At 49.5% G+C, this 13,612-nt stretch overlaps 7 protein-coding genes across 7 annotated transcripts; 3 read left to right on the top strand and 4 right to left on the bottom strand.

The window, feature by feature from the left end:
• Positions 1-52: 52 nt before the first annotated feature.
• On the top strand, positions 53-1,212 carry LTR84_009732 (uncharacterized protein; the record flags this gene model as incomplete). The annotated part of the gene is made up of 3 exons (XM_064853271.1): positions 53-56; positions 109-266; positions 487-1,212. 3 exons carry the CDS (start codon positions 53-55, stop codon positions 1,210-1,212), a joined length of 888 nt encoding a protein of 295 aa, XP_064709670.1.
• A 468-nt stretch (positions 1,213-1,680) lies between these two features.
• LTR84_009731 (uncharacterized protein) lies at positions 1,681-5,335 on the top strand (the record flags this gene model as incomplete). Its single annotated transcript, XM_064853270.1, has 3 exons — positions 1,681-1,775; positions 1,835-4,403; positions 4,454-5,335. 3 exons carry the CDS (start codon positions 1,681-1,683, stop codon positions 5,333-5,335), a joined length of 3,546 nt encoding a protein of 1,181 aa, XP_064709669.1.
• Positions 5,336-5,768: 433 nt separating this feature from the next.
• Positions 5,769-6,383, bottom strand: LTR84_009730 (uncharacterized protein; the record flags this gene model as incomplete). The annotated part of the gene is made up of 1 exon (XM_064853269.1): positions 5,769-6,383. One exon carries the CDS (start codon positions 6,381-6,383, stop codon positions 5,769-5,771), a length of 615 nt encoding a protein of 204 aa, XP_064709668.1.
• A 954-nt stretch (positions 6,384-7,337) lies between these two features.
• Positions 7,338-8,081, bottom strand: LTR84_009729 (uncharacterized protein; the record flags this gene model as incomplete). The annotated part of the gene is made up of 1 exon (XM_064853268.1): positions 7,338-8,081. One exon carries the CDS (start codon positions 8,079-8,081, stop codon positions 7,338-7,340), a length of 744 nt encoding a protein of 247 aa, XP_064709667.1.
• Positions 8,082-9,943: 1,862 nt separating this feature from the next.
• Positions 9,944-11,095, bottom strand: LTR84_009728 (uncharacterized protein; the record flags this gene model as incomplete). Its single annotated transcript, XM_064853267.1, has 5 exons — positions 9,944-10,283; positions 10,356-10,449; positions 10,501-10,821; positions 10,872-10,920; positions 10,976-11,095. 5 exons carry the CDS (start codon positions 11,093-11,095, stop codon positions 9,944-9,946), a joined length of 924 nt encoding a protein of 307 aa, XP_064709666.1.
• Positions 11,096-11,570: 475 nt separating this feature from the next.
• Positions 11,571-12,548, top strand: LTR84_009727 (uncharacterized protein; the record flags this gene model as incomplete). Its single annotated transcript, XM_064853266.1, has 1 exon — positions 11,571-12,548. The coding sequence occupies one exon, from the start codon at positions 11,571-11,573 to the stop codon at positions 12,546-12,548; it is 978 nt and encodes a 325-aa protein (XP_064709665.1).
• Positions 12,549-12,924: 376 nt separating this feature from the next.
• On the bottom strand, positions 12,925-13,554 carry LTR84_009726 (uncharacterized protein; the record flags this gene model as incomplete). The annotated part of the gene is made up of 1 exon (XM_064853265.1): positions 12,925-13,554. The coding sequence occupies one exon, from the start codon at positions 13,552-13,554 to the stop codon at positions 12,925-12,927; it is 630 nt and encodes a 209-aa protein (XP_064709664.1).
• Positions 13,555-13,612: the final 58 nt, after the last annotated feature.

Raw genomic sequence — 13,612 nt, 5'->3', positions numbered from 1 at the left:
CTCTTGCTCTGTATCAAGAGATGCCTCTTGGGGGTTCATCGGTCTCGGTGCCATGGGTAAGCTTACCACTCGGCGGAATGGCTGGTGGTTGATATTGATACGGTGCAGGCTATTCTATGGCACAGAACCTCCGAGCGAAGATCCCAGAGGCTGATACCCTGACCGTCTTCGACGTCAACAAGTCTTCACTGGAGAGGTTCTCAAAGGAGGCGGTCCCATCGAACGTCGTCCTCGCCCAGAACCCACGGGAAGTCGTTGAGAACTCGGTGAGTAGAGATATCCTGTCTAATGTTCAGCCCCTTGCGGTTACTATGATGAACTATTGTTCTATCTATGATCTAAGTTGGGGACTTCGTTCGCGTTGTCCTTGTCATGATTACCCAAAAAATATTAAAGCCAATCCTCTGAAATGTTTTCCCAGAAAGGATCCTGCAGCCCTTTCCTCAAACCAACCGCGTCAACTATGTACTGATAAATTGGTTGCAGGATTACATTGTCTCGGCACTGCCAGAGCCCCAGCATGTCAAATCCGTGTTCGAGGAAGTCCTTGCTACCTCACTCCCCAATCCCCCATCACAGAGCACGAGAATCTTCATCGACTCGTCCACAATTGACCCAACTACTTCGAGAGAAGTGGCCAAACTCGTGAAAGAGAAGGCTGGAGCCAAGTTTGTGGATGCTCCCATGTCAGGAGGTGTGGTCGGAGCTCGAGCAGGAACTTTGACGTTCATGATTGGAGCAGAGAAGGAGGATGTTCCTACCCTCAGAGAAATCCTACTGCTGATGGGTAAAAAAGTCTGGCATATGGGGCCACAAGGGACTGGTTTAAGCGGCAAGCTTGCCAACAACTATGCCCTTGCCATCAACAATATTGCCACCGCAGAGGCCATGAATCTTGGCATGAAATGGGGTATCGAAGGCAAGGCTTTGGCTGATCTCATCAACTCTGCTACGGGGAAATGTTGGCCTAGCGAGATCAACAACCCAGTCCCGGGCGTGATTGAAACAGCACCAGCCAGCAGAGACTACGAAGGTGGATTTGGAGTGAGCCTTATGAACAAGGATCTTCGACTTGCCATGACAGCAGCATCCGAGGCTGGAGCCAAGCTGGTCCTCGCGGAAAAAGCAAAGGAAGTCTATGATGAGACGGAGAAGGCTCATAAAGGCAAGGATTTCTCCGTAGTATATAGGTGGCTAGGCGGAAAGGAATGATATATATTTACATCACTATGAGCAATCCTGATCCTTTCACAGACGTCTTGATGGCCTGGTAGTATTCACGTTGAAACATGATCCCCAAGAAGTCAGACACGTGACGGGACATGCAGATCGAGTGAGCGCGTCGTTGGGTTTCTCCGCGTTCGGGTTCAAGTTTCCCCATGGCGTCAATGGGCATCCCACGGTGACTCCAATTAATCTGAACTTACTCGAGTAGTGACGATTTCACCATATCTCAGCCTGGAGGTGCCCATTTAAACAACTGAACCGCCTCCCTCACCCTGCGCATGCGTTCGCAAGAAACTTACTATTATCCTGCGTGTACATCCGCCCTGGCAGACCGTCGTATTTCCACTTCCACCCTCATACCACAGCCGCTTCGATGAAGCAATGACCAACGGCCTGATCGCATAATCAGTGTGCTACACGGGTTACTCAACTTGGACCCAACCGATCTTTACCATGTCCTACATCGTCCCTATACACCATGCAAGTGGTGTCCGACATGCCCTCAAGTTGAAATTTCTCGAACCCGACGTTGATGTCCTTGTGGTTGCGTCAGTCTCCCTACCAACCCCGCCGCAGTTTCTGTCAGCTAACATTTATAAATTTCAAGCAAGGCCAACAGAGTCCACATCTACGAACAAGGTCCTGAAGGCTTGTCATTGTTATACACCAAGAATGTCTTTGGATACATCATAATGCTCAAGAGCTTTCGCCCCGCTTCCTCCAAAACCGACCATCTCTTCATTGGCACAGATCGGTACCAGTACTTTACATGTTCCTGGAACGCTAATATCAAGCAGCTACAAACCGAACAGAGTTATGTCGATTTGGCAGATAAAGTTCTCCGTGACTCCAAAGAGACGGACAGATGCCACATAGATCCTACAGGTCGGTTTATGACCCTGGAGCTGTACGACGGCGTGGTTACTGTCTTGCCCTTCATCCAGCCTTCGAATAAGCGCCAGAAGAGGGAGACCACCTCGCCTTCACAAGTTGGAACGCTGGGGGAACCTGTCCAGGTCCGGATAGAAGAGCTCCTAACAAGAGATACAGCGTTGGTAGCCACAGACCCTCAAGGAAAGGAGCCTCCTCAACTAGCCATACTCTGGGAAGACAACTCTGGGCAACCTCAAATGAAAGTGAGAGAACTGAAATACACTCCTGGTGGAGAGCAGGCTACAGCTGAGTTGGACACTGTCGCGGAATTGAGAGAAGACCAGCTTGACCATGGAGTCAGCCATCTCATACCTGCCAATGGTGGCTTTTTGATATTAGGTGACCATTCGATTCGATTCGTCGACCGCGGGTTGAAAAATGTTATCACTCAAGATCTGGGTGATGACGCCACAATATGGTCTTGTTGGACTCAGATCGATCAGCGCCGGTGGTTGCTTGCCGATGACTTTGGAAAGCTTTTCTTCCTCATGATAGAGGTCACCGATTTTGAAGTGTCATCATGGAGGCTTGACCCCGTGGGAGTGGCTTCCAAGGCATCCTGCCTAGTTTATCTCGACGAGGGATATGTGTTTGTGGGATCCCACTCCGGAGACTCGCAGGTTGTTCATATTGAGGAGGAGGGCGTCAAGGTAGTCCAGACCTTTTCCAATATCGCACCTATCTTGGATTTCACAATCATGGATCTCGGTCGAGGTGCTGATGGTGGACAAGCACCAGAATTCTCTTCAGGTCAGGCCCGAATTGTGGCTGCTTCCGGCGCGTGGCAGGACGGTACCATCCGAAGCGTGAGAAGTGGGGTGGGACTTGAGGTTATCGGTAGCATCGGAGAGTTGCCTCATATACTGGATCTTTGGTCTCTGAACTCGATGGGTCAAGGGGACTTCCATGACACTATTGTCGCGACATTTGTGACCGAGACTCGAGTCTTCAAATTCGACTCGGAGGCTGCAGTGGAGGAGGTCGGTGAGTTTCATCACTTCGAATTCGCTCAGCCAACCCTTTTCGCTGCCGACCTACCCGATCGAAAGTTGGTACAGGTATTTGAAGGTGGTATCAAACTCACAGATCTTGATTCGGACATGCTCATGCTTGATTGGAGACCCCCAGATGCCGAGGCAAAGTTGACAGCGGCGTCAGCGAACTCTGTTCATCTTCTTGTCGTCGAGGGTGGCCATACTCTTCATGTCTTCCATACCGCCAACCACGATTCCAAACCCACCATCTCAAAAACCTTTCCACCAGATTCTCAGATATCAAGTATCACCGTCCCAGAATCACAGAGCAACGTCTGTATTGTTTCCTTCTGGCAGACTGCGTCGCTTGCTATTCTAGACTTGCACTCTCTGGAAAGCCGTTGGGTACAGAGTCTTGGAACACCAGGAATAGATGTTCCGCGATCAGTGCTCGTTGCCAATGTGCTGCCTGATGCGCCCCCTACTCTATTCGTAGCATTGGCTGACGGAACTGTCCTGACATATTCGTTCGACCCAGCAAAGAACTCTTTGTCAGGTATGACCAGGATTTTACTAGGCACGGAACCGGCTTTCTTCAAAGCGCTACCCAGATCGGTCGATGGGGACGTGAATCTGTCTCACGTCTATGCTTCATGTGAACAACCTTCCTTGATATATGCTTCCGAAGGCCGCATCATCTATTCTGCCGTCAATGCTGAAAGTGCGTCAAGAGTGTGTCACTTCAACTCCGAAGCATATCCTGATGCAATCGCCCTTGCCTCCCCCAAAGAACTACAACTTGCCCTAATCGGTAAAGAGAGAACCACACAGCTTCAAACTCTACCGGTACGAGAAACCGTCAGATGTCTAGCTTATGAACCCAAAGGACAAATGTTTGTCATGGGTTGTGTTCGTCGGATCTTGGAAAGTGGAGAAGAAGCACTTCTCAGTTCGGTCAAGATCGCCGATGAGATCAGTTTCAAAGAATTGGACTCTGTCGAATTACGAGACAGAGAATTGGTCGACTGCGTCATCACTACCGGCTCGCTTGACATAGATGGCTCAGATGAATCCATAGAAATGTTTGTCATTGGAACGAGTATTGTGGTGGAGGATGATTCAGGCCGTGAGGTTGTGAGAGGACGAATTATTGTCTTCGAAGTCAACAAAGAGAAAAAGCTGAAACAAGTTACTGAACTGGAAGTTCCGGGCAGCTGTCGGAGTTTGGCCATGTGCGAAGGCAAACTTGTAGCCGGTTTGCTGAAGACGGTACGTCCTAAAAGATTCATGATTGACCGAGATACTGATCTGTGACACAGGTTGTCTTGTATGGACTTGCCCCGTCTCAAACGAGAGGGAAGCACTCACTGGCCTTGGTCAAACTAGCTACGTATCGCGCTTCATCCAACCCCCTGTCTCTATCAGTGACAACCAAAACGGACACCACGCCAGCCCTGATCGCTGTTGCCGATATCTCAAAATCTCTGTCGGTGCTGAAAGTAGTACCTCCAGATGAATCGACTCCTGAGCATCAACTGGTCGAGGTCTCAAGACATTTCGCAACGGTATGGAGTACGGCAGTTGCAGCAACAGTGGAGCATGAGTGGTTACTTGCCGACGCAGAGGGCAATCTCCTCGCTTTGAGACAGAATCGTGATGCCATTCACGACCCAGCCTGGCGCCGAATGGAGGTCATCGGAGAGTTCCGCTTAGGCCAAGTGGTGAACAAAATCGTGCCCGTCTCCTCCAAACCAGGTCCATCAGACGTCCCCGAAATCATAACTTCGAACGACCCCTCGGGAGCAGCCACGGCCCACACCAACGATGCCATCCCACGCTCCGGCCCCCTCGTGACTCCACGAGCATTCATCGCGACCATCGAAGGCGCGATCTTCATGTTCGCGACCATCAACCAAGCATACGTGAACGTACTGCTAGTCCTGCAAACCTCCCTGGCAACCCGCATCCAAGCGCCGGGATACATGCCCTGGGCGAAATACCGAGCATGGCAGACATCGGTGTTGGAGAAGGACGAGCCGTTCCGCTTCGTCGATGGGGAAATGCTTGAGCAAGGCCTTCTCGCCCTCTCGGACGACGAGCTCCAGAGCGTCCTGGAGGAAGCTGGCCTGAGTGACAAGAAACACAACGTCACCGTCGAGGAAGTGCGTGCTTGGGGCGAGGAGCTCAGACGCTTGTATTAGGTCTTGGAGGAGCAGCGGAGATGCATGGGTTCTGTGTTCCGCTTGGACGGGCGATCTTGGGTTGGCTTGTTGCGTGGACATTGATCCTTTCTGCCTTGCTTGGTGTGGTGGCACGATCTCATGCTAGACAATGGAACATAGGCTTGGATGTCATCCTGGAAAAACTACTAGAACGATCGCTAGTTGGTCCATAAGGCTGTAAATGAAATGCTTGCTTGGACGGGTTCAGGACCTCATCATGGCTGATGAACTTTCCTCAATTCACTTCGGAGATTACTTGACCTCTCGCGTGCAGTCGAAGAATGCTCTGTGTCCATCTAAAAGGGTCGTGCAGAGAAAAATATTACAGTTTTACTGTTGCTCGCGATGAGTCAATTTGGTATCCACGACGAGGGATCTACGTACTCATAGCACGCATCTGAGGTTTCTCATCTCATGCCTTCCGCCGCCTGGTTGACGCCCTCGTATTCGGCGTCGCCGTGCTCACCGGACTCTGCTTAGGACTCGCGTCCGCCACATTCTTGTCGCCCCTTTGCTGCTGTTGCTGCGGCCCTTGGTCCTCGTCTCCCGGAACCACCAGCTTGACGACCTTGCCCTTCCCGGTCCCCTTTTTCTTGCTTGCTCCACTCTTTTCTAGTGTCTTCATCACACCCGCACCGGCAGGTGCCCTCGGTTTCAGCACAACCTTCCCATCCACGACCTCAACACCGCCCTGTGGCTGGATCTTCCCGTCCTTCAGATCTTGGAGGAAGCGCAGCCGGTTCTCCAGCTCCGTCGCGCGGGGATCCGGCGCCCCCGTCGCCTTGCGTAGTAGTGCTTCCAGATGGGGTCGGAAGAGGATGTAGGTCGATATGATCACGATCAGCCGCAGGATGTACTGCAGGTTGGTGCGCGAGAGGTGTGGTGATGCGGCGACGTTGAGGAGATGCGTTTGCACCGACGATGGGAGATTGTCGAATATTTGCCTCAGGTAGCTGGTCACCGTGGCTTCGAGGGTCGCCAGGGTTTGTTGTGCGCCGGCCGGCAGGTATGAGGTGATGGCGTCCATGGTGGTGGTCAGTGCGATCGGGTGGCGTGGGGCTCGACAATGTGCGTTGTCTTGGTTGTGGTGTCACTGTTGGTTTTAGGATGGCCACCCCAGGAACGAGATACCGTCTTGAGGCTCTCGCGTGCTTCCAGATGATTTGTGTTATTTATTGTCTAAGCGGAGGAGTTGCAGTTGGATGAATACGCGCAATAATTGCGAGTGTTGTCATTGTGGGGTTGAAGTTCACTCGGTTGCCATTGGCTGATCATGAGGCTTTATCTAGGTGACTTTTGGCTGTCAACTTCAACCAGTCTTGCAAGTTCTAGACGATGAGAATGTTGTTAATCAGGTTCTTTTGCAATTACAAGCAATGCAATTTCTGAGGCTTCGACGTGCACGTGCCCAAATCGACATTAGACACGGCTTTCTTGTTGGGAAGGCACGACCTGTAGGCGCGTGCCTGCCGAACCGACGCGAACACAAAGAGAGGCTCCTTCGAGACGGTCTGGACCCAGCATCGAAGGTGAGATGGCGCTGTTGTACAGGTTTGACTCGGATTGACCGAGACCGCGAAAATTCATTGTAAGCTGAACGACAGTACGTCTTACAAACCGCCCAACTGTTCCAGCTGTCGTCCTTCAGTTCGGCGGACCAAGATCTAGAACAGCGTCCATCTTATTCATAACAAAGTCAACAAAAGTGGAGGAATGGCTGATGCTCAGCTGTTGCAATTGTGTACAAAAGGAGTGTATATGATTATGATCACACAATACTAGGTAATATCTATGACTAAAAAGCAGATAAAAGCAAAGCAGCGCCAGACAAAAGCTCAAAAATACAAACAAAGCCAGACCCCAACCACGCTATGCTATGCAATGCAACCCAAAAATCAAACTTTTCTCTATCCCAGATCCCAGTCCCCAGCGCTAAGTTTTCACGGTGCCATTATGTCGGTCAAGAGCGCTGCGAGGCCCTTTACTTGGCAAAGGTAGGATCGCAGATGATGGTGCTGACCTCGGCGACGGTATTCAAGGTCCATTCTCCCTTGCCAGCATCTGAAAAGGTGTTTGATCCGGAAGTGCCACGGGTAAGGTCGATGGGGAAGCCAGTCATGTCGAGGATTTGGCAGCGGTAGTCTTTCTTCTGGACGAACTTGCCGACGCGGAGCTCAACGGTCTCGAAGGGACCGCTGGAGCCAATGGGGGCTGCCTCTTCCCTCATACCTGAAGAGAGAGCGGTTTGGGATCCGGTCTCGGTTTGTTGATTGGAGAGAACGACACGGAGAGAAGAGCCATCAGCGAGAGCCTCCGGGGTGATCTTCTCGAATGTTGGGTCGCAAACGATAGCGCCAACTTCGGATGGTGTCAGGAATGTCCAGGCACCTTTGCCAGCGTCGCTGAAGGCTACGTCTATGTTGGTGCCACGGGAGATGGGGATGTCGTTGCCGGCGAAGTCGACGACCTTGCAGCGAAGATCTTGTTTCGCGGCGTCCTTGCCGACTGTTAGGGCAACGGTGTCGAATGCGAAATTGGAGTAAAGGTCGGCAAGACTCGCCGTTTTGGCAGATGTGACTGAGGAGAACTCCACTGAAGTGCTGGTGGAGTCATCCGTGCTGCTGGAAAGAAGAACTTTGACCGAAGTATCGGCGACACTGGCCAATGGGGCTGCCAGGACACCGGTGGAGGCGAGAAGAGTGAGTGCGATGGTTGAGTAATGCATTTCGATGGCTGGAATTGGTGATGCTGTAGTTTTTTGCTTATAACTTGGCTGCTTGATTAAAGGGTTGGAATGATCGTGTCGATGAGAGAACTGACAAATGAAAATAAGGAAATAAAGGAAAATAGGAAAAAAGTAAAGAAATGAGACTTTGGTTTTGTGTTGTTTGATGTGTGATGATAGAAGGGAAATGCTCCCAACGACGTGGAGGTCAACGAGATCTTATACTCGTTCACAAAGCCTGATACAGTACTCACGATCTCATCGTCCATCACATACGTGGTATACTCAGCGTCCCCTCGGAACGCAGCAAGTGGTATACTCAGCGTCCCCGCGGAACACAGTAAGTGGAATACTCAGCGTCCCCGCGGAAAACAGCAAGTGGAAGAGTTTGCACTGCCTGGAGCTCTCTAAGCAACAATAGAGCGGCTCCAGATACACAGCCCAGGAATTAACTTCCATTGGTCACAACAAGAATTCCAATTAAGTACAGAGAGGCAATTATTCGTACCACGACTGTAGTAGGTAAACGCAATTGCCCGATAGGCTTAGGCTTACTTAGTAGTTGATGCAAAAGAGACGGTGTCGCAATGACAGTGGAGATAGCCAGTTCAGCCTCGACGTTATGGTACTAGTATGCCATGTGGCTTACTTCACCCACTCCACTCCACTCCACTACCAAACCACTATTTTTACCCAAGCTCTGTCTTTGCAAGCCACCAAGGTCCTGCTGCATTGATTAGTACTCCAAGTCATACATGTAATGAGCCGGAGATTTGGGATGAACTTCTTTTGGCCTCATCCACCAACAGGCAGAGTGAGCATGAATGGTCACGCACGTCCCCACTGTTCGTCAAAATAATTGTCAACTAGCCTCACTAGCAGACAAATCCAAAGCACTGCGCTTATGTGTAGCTGCCTCGTCTAGTTAGGCATTATCTCGCTAATAACTCGTGACATGGATTTGGGCCACTTACATTGCGACGATTAGGTAAGATGCATAACAGTCCAGTGCAACTTTGGAATGCGTATGCTGATGAACTGGGTGGGGGTTAAACCGAGCACTTGAACTAGATTACAAACAAATCTCTCGCCCAATCGCAAGAACCTCGGATATGCAATCCAACGAGTGCTAATGTGCTTTTCTCCATGTTATTCATATCGAGTCATCTCTATCATGTAAAACTAATGGTTCACAGGACGAAGCAGAAATGCATCTTTAGAGTATGACGGAGTCAAATTCAAATTTTGATGTGAGCACTGCGATTAAAGCCTCGGCTGGCGGCTGCTACCGGCTGTGAATCGCTGCTCCAGTTGATTATGAAAGAATAATCATAATCTTTGCACTTCAACGGGCTGTGTGAGCGGTAAGTGGCACAATTATCTAACTGGCCGTCAGCGCCCTCTCCCAATTCGAGAGTGGATTGCCACGCATCACGGTTATTTATCTGTTGTGCACAGGGAGGTGCACACCGGAAAGCTGTAGTGCCGACTTCGGCGGTCTTGCGTTGAGTCTCAACTCCAGATCACGCTCATTCTTCTCCAGACTACATATGTGAATATAATCGCCATTTGTAGGTTCAGGGTTACCTAAGGACCACAAGGAACGCCACTACGAAGAGCCTAAGCTAGTTGTAGCTTGTCTTCTCTACTACGGTCTCGGCTTTCCTCCTCTCCTGAACACACAGCCTTGTGCACTTTCCTACCAATTCCACCGCTTATTCGGCGATTCTAAAGATGTTGGTAGTCTGATTGGCAACGCAACGAGAAACCTCACCTCCAGGGACTGTGAATGACAACTATATACGAAGCCGGAATTGATCTGGGTGCTTAAGAGTTTGTAACACTTTACACCTGATATCAAATCAAACCTTGCTCGACCTCGCAGCAGGTTTTACCAGAGCTCGTCCATTACTCAAGACAATATTCCCATTTACGAATGTCGAAAATCGTACATCCTCATATTGACCTTCAAATTCCCCAAGCTTCCAGATTTTGGTCACAAGCTCATCTCCAGCTCGCACAGGAGCAGCGAAGCGAGCACGAAATTTTTGAAGACTTGCCGGATTATTGCCTCCAACACATTTGAGAACAGCATGAGCGGCACAGTTGTATGTGAAGAGCCCATGCATGATGGGGCCACCAAACCCTAAAGATCTACCAGGTTCTTGCGTTACGTGTAGACGATTGTAGTCTCCATTCAAGCTAAGCTCACATGGGAAGGGTCAACCAAATATTCAAGTAGAGACGTAATGTATTATTGCCTGGAATACGCACCGATAGATCAAAGCGGCCTGCTTTGTAGTCTGAAAGCGGAAAGTGAAATCTGGCTCCTTCTCAAAGGGAGACGGATAGCTCGTAGTAGGAGGGCCTATATCGAACATTAGTTACAAGTCCCGCATGGTGAAGACGTTTCTCTTACCTTTGGGACCATTCCAATTTCCTTGGCCCATAAAGAAGGTGTTTCCCACCATTTTGACATACTGTTCACCAGATTCTGCATCAACCAAAATCTTCTCGTCTTCGATAATTGAGCCGATTTTGCCTTTGTCATAAACTCCTATGATCCTTGATCGGAGCTCGAAGCGGCGACCGACAGTGCTAGTTGGAATTTGACGGTAGAATGTCATAGCACGGCCTCCATCAATAATGCGGCGAGGATCGAATTTCGGCACCCCGGGAATCTCACGTAGAGTAGCTCGCTCATCGAAATCAACCACCTCCTGATCGGTCAGCTTGAATGCTAGCTTGCAGTGAGTGTTCAGTTATGTTGAAGGGGACTCAATAGCCTACGCAAGATGCAGGGATAAGTTGGAAATGCTTCGAAAGGATCGGCGTGCTCCTAATTTGGGTCAGCTATATTTAATGTTTGTCTTACTCATAAAATAAACTCTTACAAAGATAAAGTTGAGCTCTTCCGTTCCGATACCGATGCTCGCAGCAAATAGAAGCAAATCCCGTTGTAGCCACGAGACTTCAACAGGAGGTAGAAGCACGTTTTCTCCTGGGATAGACATATTCACCCGCTCGCCAAATGATTGATTAGGCAAACTGTCTTGTAACTCGAGGATTCTCGGGTGGCTAGATATTGAGTGCAGCAGTGGCGCTCTGCAATATGGTTTTAATCCTAGAAAAGAGGGATGTTGCATGTGAAAGGTCCAATATTGTCCGAGGTATAATTACAAATGTCTTGTCCGAGGTATGATTACTATTATACTGGCTGAGCATATCTCATTCGCGCTCGTCGTCTTTTGCCAGACTTCCGATACATATGAATGGTCAAGAGTATTATCCGACAAAGTTTACTTTTTAGAGTCCTCGTATATTGCACTGCTGACATAATGTAACTATATCTTCCCGGGGGGCCACCAGGAGGTCACCCAGGGCATAAATATCGTTGAAGAATACGTTCCTATCGCTGCAAGTTTACAATTGGATATTAGTAGTTCATTTGAAGAGTTTACAAGATTAGTCCTACACAACTATCACAAAATGCCTGGCTTTCAGAAGATTCTCCTCGTAGGTGCAACGGGCACTTTTGGGGGCCTAGTTGCAGTGGCTCTCAGCAAACGACGACAGTTACTCAGCCGACTTGCAGTTTATCACAATACGGCAAGAAAAACAGACGAAGCAAAGAAGCTAAAGATCGCTAAATTTGAGGCGCTTGGGATAGAGATTGTCAGTGCTAACGGTTACGCGTCTCCTGAGCCTTTCGGGGGGTTTGACTGCGTCATGATCTTTTCTGGGAACTACGGGTTACAAGAACAACCCCAAATCATTGACTCGGCGATCGCAGCTGGCGTCCGTCACTTCTATCCCAGCGAGTACGGAGCTGATCTCTTGGCCGGAGATAATTGGAATCAGCGCTATTACAGATATAAGGCCCTGACACGAAATCACCTTGAAATGAAGGGCAAAGAATATGCTGACCTTGGCTGGACTTACTTTCTCGTCGGGAGGTTGACCGAATGGGCTGTCATTTCGCACTTCGGGATTGATAATAAACATTCTACGGCTCGGATTTATGGCACTGAATCCGGGCGGCAGAGTCTGATCGGTGTTCAGGATGCAATTGCTTATTTGGTCGAGACGCTGAACGACTCGAAATCGGAACATACCGCAGAAAGCGACCAAACTGACAGTAAAAGAAGAACATATCGTATATCTGGTAGTTCTCCCAGCTACCAAGAGATATTTGTTGCAATGGAGCGTATTACCGGCAGAAAATATGCTGTGACATACCTCGACGTCGAAAGTGCTCTGATTGAGGAAAGCGATGCTAAAGCACGAGGCGACATAGATGGAGAGCTGGCAGCGAGTCATAAGCTCGTGCAAGGAAGACAAGGCACCTTACTTCCTGAGCCCTGGGACAATGCTCGCTTCCCATCCCTGCATACTGAAAGCTTTGAGGACAGTCTGCGTGCGGCTTTCAACTCACCAATCTGGCGGAAAGCTTATGGGTTAGATTAAAGGCGCCAAAGCTACTGTAGCCTTCTAGAATGAGTTCACTGTGATAGAGAATTCCAATCGTCTTCCTGGTTTTAGCAATTCAATTGTTCTGCAATAGCTAAGTAAATCTGTACATCTGTGAAAATCTATGATCATGAGATCAGCGGACGGTCTCCTCGGTGCCATCGTGGCACTACTAAGACTATGAATGTCGAGTACGCCTATCGTTCTGTTCATGTAAAAGACACGAGCACTGGAGAATCCACCACGGTTTTCATAAAGCAACACGTATGATAATAAGTCTTGACAATAATGCCGTACTTAGCAGCTACTAGTCTTCTATAGCTCCGCGGTCCGCAGTACTCTCTCGCCTGCCGCAGATGAGTGGTTCAGAAACTTATTCGTCCCTAAGCTTCCATTCAGCGTAGGCACTGGGTCTGCCAAACCACGATTCTCGCTCCAAAGTCTGGACTGTACCAGGGTTATTGATCCACTCCGAATACTGATTGAATGCGCCGGGCAAGTCCAGCACGGCGCGGACCTTGAGGTATGGGCTGATATTGGTACAGGTCATTGAGTTGTACCAGCCATTTTTAATGGTATGTTCGACTTCAACGAGATTAGAATCACAGCTTCCCATATCCGAGTTGCCTGAGGATGAGAAAGCGTATCTAAAATTGAGTTTCTCAAGGGAGGCATCCGAGTTATATGCTGGACTCTGGACAACCACTCCTAAGTTATTGTTGTCGACATAATCAGTGGAGAAGCCGTAGTTTGCATATGACCCGGAACCACAGACCTTGAGACCTCGGCCAATCTTGTCACACTTCATTTTCAATCTGAAATAGCCGTTAGGTTGTTCTTCTTTCCAGGCTGTGCAGCTGGATCCATGATCTGATAGGGTATCCCGGGGCGCGAGCGTCGACAAGTCTAAAGACAGCGGAGTGGCGCGGGCGTAGGTAGTTTGGAGATTGAAGGTTGTCAAAATTGTGACAACGAAGGCCGTGGATGAAAATAAGCGCATCATAGTGCTGGAACTTGAAGTTATTCTTCGACGCCTAATATTCCGGTCTTGGAAGTGCTCC

The sequence above is a fragment of the Exophiala bonariae genome (genome assembly GCF_035927105.1).
Source record: "Exophiala bonariae strain CCFEE 5792 chromosome Unknown scaffold_4, whole genome shotgun sequence".
In the NCBI taxonomy this organism is placed as follows: Eukaryota; Fungi; Ascomycota; class Eurotiomycetes; order Chaetothyriales; family Herpotrichiellaceae; genus Exophiala; species Exophiala bonariae.
Note: the sequence above shows the minus strand (reverse complement) of the source record. Positions and strands in the feature narration are given on the sequence as shown.